Source organism: Miscanthus floridulus, chromosome 13, assembly GCF_019320115.1.
Source record: "Miscanthus floridulus cultivar M001 chromosome 13, ASM1932011v1, whole genome shotgun sequence".
Lineage (NCBI taxonomy): Eukaryota > Viridiplantae > Streptophyta > Magnoliopsida > Poales > Poaceae > Miscanthus > Miscanthus floridulus.
Genome location: NC_089592.1, coordinates 630886 through 635721, shown reverse-complemented (window position 1 = coordinate 635721; position 4836 = coordinate 630886). Strand labels below are relative to the sequence as shown.

Genomic DNA, 4836 nt, shown 5'->3' with positions numbered 1-4836 from the left:
TACCATGACATGATTTTTACCATCAGATCAACATAGAGACATGGATCTCAGTCCCAGATAATAATCAGATGGAAACTAGTCAATCCACAGAAGCTCCTGAGGAACCAGTAGTTACAAGCCAAATACAGACAACAAGATTGGTAAAAACAAGCACAGCTGAAACTCTTATGATAGTACACTACAGCAACATTTGCTGCATTATGTGATGATGAAGCAAACATACAACTTACTTAAAATCATAAATTAGCTTTCATACCTAAGATCACAGCCTTGCAAACATCAAGATCTGTATCCACCTCGGCTGGGGCGTTCATAAGGACCAGACTTGTCACGGTTGTATCGGTCACTGCCTCCACCATTGCGGCTTCCTCCATCACGGCTTCCAGAATAGCGATCACCACCACGATCAGGCCCATAGCGGCTACTACCATTGCTGCCACCATACTTTTCGTCCCTGCTACCATACCTATCCCCCCTGCCACCATCATCAGAAGGGCATTCCCTTGCAAAATGTCCAGGCTTGCCACATTTGAAGCAATCACCACCTCCGCCGCCACGGCCTCCACCGAAATCACGACCATGGTCCCGACTGCGGCTATAGTCACCACGGTAGCGGTCACGATCACCACCACCACGACTATAGTCTCGATCTCCATCACGGTCCCTGCTGCCTGAACTCTGAGCCTGAGCTCTTTCAACAGTGATGTTCCTTCCATCCAGATCCATTCCGTTCATTGCCTCAATTGCTTCTTCCATAGACTTCTTGTCATCAAAAGTCACGAAACCAAATCCACGTGATCGACCAGAAAACTTATCAAGAACCACCTGCAGATTGACACAACATCATAATAAGAATATTAATGGAACGTGTTCAACCATACCAAAAATAGAGGGAGAAAATGGTAAATCATGCCATGTATATATGGCAAATACTTGCAGAATAAATTGCAAATTGTCTGCTGTTCTTGGAGTAGAATAAACCAATACTACATAATAAAATACATTCATTCATTCGTCTACAATAATATAACTATGGCACTATGCTTCCCTTTACAAATGCACACTCAACTCATCATATAAAATAAACCTATTTGATACCTTTGCCTCAGTAAGATGGCCGAATTTCCTAAATGCATCCTTCAGATCTGCTTCAGTAGTAGACCACGAAAGACTTCCAACGAAGCAATGGTACTCGTCCGCATCCGACATTTGGCAGCTGGGGAATTTCCCGTATAGAGTTAATAATTTCTTAAAACAGCAGGAAAGGGGCTTTAGCTTGACCTGGCAGTGCCGCTTAAAATGTTTCAGCGTGACAAACAAAGGGAAAGGAGTTTATTAGAACAAGATCCTTCTAATCACCAATACATTTTCCATTACACATGTTGGTCAAATTGGTGGGTATGTCATGGATGGACAAACTGTTCAGTTGCAAAGATGTTTTCTTTGCTTGTGTAATGTATGGTAAGTTGAACTGTTTTTTTTTTCTCGAATACGCACGAGTGTGCATATCATTGTATTAGAAGAAAGAGTTTATAATACAAGAGTTGTACTCCCGGCCGTTATATTTTTTTTTTCGGACGCTACATTATGGGAAAAGACAACAACCGTAATCCATGTCTATCCTGACAACTACCTAGCCCTGCGCTAGCGCACGTAGCCCGCATGCTCTGGCCTGAATCCATCGGTCGGCTTCGTTCTTGATGATGTGCAGTAGGTCGCCGACGGACGATGTCGATTCCCAGAAACATGTTGCGTTCCGTTCCTTCCATAGTTGCTTTATTGTTGCAATGATTACAGTTGAGCCAATTATTATTACAGGCAACCCTAAGAAATGAACAGCTTCTGTTGACTCTCGATTCCTGATAAACAAGGCTACAGATTTCAATCCATAGAGACGCCGGATCAAAATCCAAACTTTTCTCTATACATACTAGTATCATGCATCAGGCAAACATATATAGCAAAATAAAGACAGGGATCTGCTCCTGGAAACAGAGGAGAAAGCTCAGATCTAATAACCTGACAACCAAGACGCAGGGCAAATCAAAGCAAAGATGAGATTAGATTGGAAATCTTACCTCAGGCCTCGGCGTTGGCGTCTCGAATGTCAGCAGCAGCTAGCCTCTTCCTCTTCCTCCTCCTTTTGGATGGAATTGGCAGCCCGTGCCGTGAGGTGAGACCGTGAGACAGGGACGAGGAGGAATGGAAGGCTTGTTGATAATGCTAGCAATTGGCGCCTAATTAATCACGGCTCCAGCCAATAGCAGCGCCCGTTTACTCTCGGATTACACGGCTTGATCGAGATTTTGCATTCGGGTTGCCACATGTGCAGGAGTTGGGCGGATAAGGATGCTAGAATGATACTCCATCTCTCTGCGCTATCCTGACTGCGTCAGTGTTTTATACGAAGTCCTTGTGAGGACTTAGTTTGATACCACAGACCTAATTGTTAGTTAGCTAATTTTAATTTAAATTAGTTTAGTGTATCTAAACAAAAGAGCCAGCAGGTGCATTAATTTTTATGGCACTGTGTCAGTGTTTTATAAACTCCGTCAATGGTGGGGCGCTTTTGGTGTCCCAGCATTGCAGGTCCAAACCGAGAAGGGTTGTGATAGGCACGGTGAGCCAATATAAAAAGTTAGCCACTTTTACGGAGATGAAACCTAAACAAATCCCGTTGAGGCGTAACCCTCTTAGCGACGCGTCATGTTGGAACCCGGGTATGGTGTTAAATGAGTAAGGGCCGGATCGTCACCCCCGTGACGCACCATGTCGCGATATGGGCACGGTGTCAAGTGAGCAAGGATCGGGTCATCGCATCATTAGTGGCGCGCCACATCGGCGCCCGGGTGTGGTGCAAAATGAGCAAGGGTCTTCACACCTACCTCGGTGGATGCGAAGGGTAAAGAAGCTAGTTGAGACAATTAGGATCTGTTTAGGTAGCTGAAATGTAGGGTCCCTTACGGGTAAGTTAAGAGAGTTAGTGGACATAGCAGTTAGGAGGCGTGTAAATATCTTATGCGTCTAAGAGATTAAATAGAAGGGGTAGAAGGCGAAGGAGGTGGACAATACCGACTTCAAGCTCTGGTACACAGGGACAACTTCAAATAAAAATGGAGTAGGAGTTTTGATTGATAAGAGCCTCAAGGATGGTGTGGTGGAGGTGAGAAGGCAAGGGGATAGAATCATCTTAGTTAACTTGTCATTAGTGATATGGTCTTAAACGTAATTAGTACGTATGCCCCTCAAATAAGCCATAATGAGAGTGCTAAGCGACTTTTCTGGGAAGATTTAGATCGCTTGGTTAGAGCTGTCCCTGGTAGCGAGAAGCTCTTTATAGGAGGTGATCTTAATGGCCATGTAGGTACATCAAATATAGGTTTCGAGATGGTTCATGGGGGGTTTCGAATATGGTAGTAGGAACCAGGAGGGAGAGGAAGTCTTAGACTTCGCTATAGCTTTTGATCTGATGATAGCTAATACTTTCTTTCGTAAGAGGCAGTCCCATTTAGTGACTTTTAGTAGCGGCCAGTACTCTAGTCAAATCGACTTTGTCCTTACAAGAAGGAGGGATAAATGAACATACGTGGACTGTAAGATGATACTTGAAGAATGTGTGGTCGCTCAACATAAGCTAGTGGTGGCTGACTTCCGCTTTCTGGTGCAAGCTTGTGGGAACAAACAAACTAGGGTTGCTAGAATGAAGTGGTGAAAATTAGAAGGGGGGGCATCAAAGGTCTTTAAGGAAAAGGTCATTGAAGAGGGCCCTTGGAAGGATGAAGGCGATGCAAATAGCATGTGAGAGAAGATGGCAACATGCGTTCGGAAGGTTAGTTCAGAGGTGCTTGGAGTGACCAAAGGGAGCGGATGTGACTCGAAAGACACTTGGTGGTGGAATGAAGATGTGTAAAAGGCTATTAAGAAAAAAAAGGAGTGCTATAAGCGCTTGTATCATGACAGGTGTGCAGACAACATAGAGAAGTACAAGGTGGCAAAGAAGACTGCAAAATGAGCGGTGAGTGAGGCAAAGGAGCAGGTCTATGAGGACCTTTATCAACGTTTGAGTACGAAGAAAGGAGAGAAAGACATTTATAGGATGGCTAGGGCTCGCGATAGGAAGACAAGGGACTTCAACCAAGTCAAGTGCATAAAGGATGAGAGGGAGCAGCTCTTGGTAAAGGAGGATGAGATCAGACATAGATGGCAAGAGTATTTTGATAAATTGTTCAATGGTGAGAACGAGAACACCACTGTTCAGCTGGACGACTCGTTTGATGACACTAATAGGCACTTTGTGCAGAGGATTCAAGAATCAAAGGTTAGAGAAGCCTTAAAAAGGATGAAAGAGGGCAAAGTGATGTGTTCTAATGGTATCCCAATCAAAGTGTGAAGATGTCTCGGGGATATAGCTATAGTTTGGTTAACCAAGATGTTCAGCAATATCTTTCGATCGAACAAGATGCCTAAGGAATAGAGAAGTATATTGGTATCAATCACAAGAACAAGGGAGATATCCAAAGTTGTACTAATTATCGAGGAATTAAGTTGATGAGCCACATTATGAAGCTATGGGAGAGAGTCATCAAGCAGCGCCTACGAGGAACGACGCAAATATCAACAAACCAATTTGGTTTCATACCCGGAAGGTCAACCACAGAAGTAATCTTCTTAATAAGACAAGTTATGGAGCGGTTTAGAGAGCAGAAGAAGGACCTCCACATGGTTTTCATTGACTTGGAGAAGGCTTATGACAAGATACCAAGAAATATTATATGGTGGTCTTTGGACAAACATAAAGTCCCATCAAAGTATGTGACCCTCATCAAGGACATGTAC

General features: G+C 43.8%; 1 protein-coding gene across 3 annotated transcripts; it reads right to left on the bottom strand.

Annotated features, from left to right (window-relative positions):
• On the bottom strand, positions 1-2369 carry LOC136500490 (glycine-rich RNA-binding protein RZ1A-like). Of its 3 annotated transcripts, XM_066495846.1 has the most exons (4): positions 2079-2369; positions 1099-1216; positions 257-825; positions 1-96 (listed from the first exon to the last, which is right to left on the bottom strand). In XM_066495846.1, the coding sequence occupies exons 2-3, from the start codon at positions 1207-1209 to the stop codon at positions 280-282; spliced, it is 657 nt and encodes a 218-aa protein (XP_066351943.1). In that variant the 5' UTR covers positions 1210-1216; positions 2079-2369; the 3' UTR covers positions 1-96; positions 257-279. The 3 variants fall into 3 exon arrangements, with proteins under 3 accessions (XP_066351943.1, XP_066351944.1, XP_066351942.1); XM_066495847.1 differs by having other exon boundaries at positions 1-825; positions 1099-1293; XM_066495845.1 differs by having other exon boundaries at positions 1-825; positions 2079-2368.
• Between the last annotated feature and the right edge of the window lie 2467 nt (positions 2370-4836).

What these genes read in the sequence shown, in the direction of transcription:
- LOC136500490 (XM_066495847.1), bottom strand. Translation starts at nt 1,209, where the DNA reads ATGTCGGATGCGGACGAGTACCATTGCTTCGTTGGAAGTCTTTCGTGG. An exon ending in GCCATCTTACTGAGGCAAAG is followed by an intron (nt 826 to 1,098) that starts GTATCAAATAGG and finishes GTCAATCTGCAG; the next exon opens with GTGGTTCTTGATAAGTTTTC.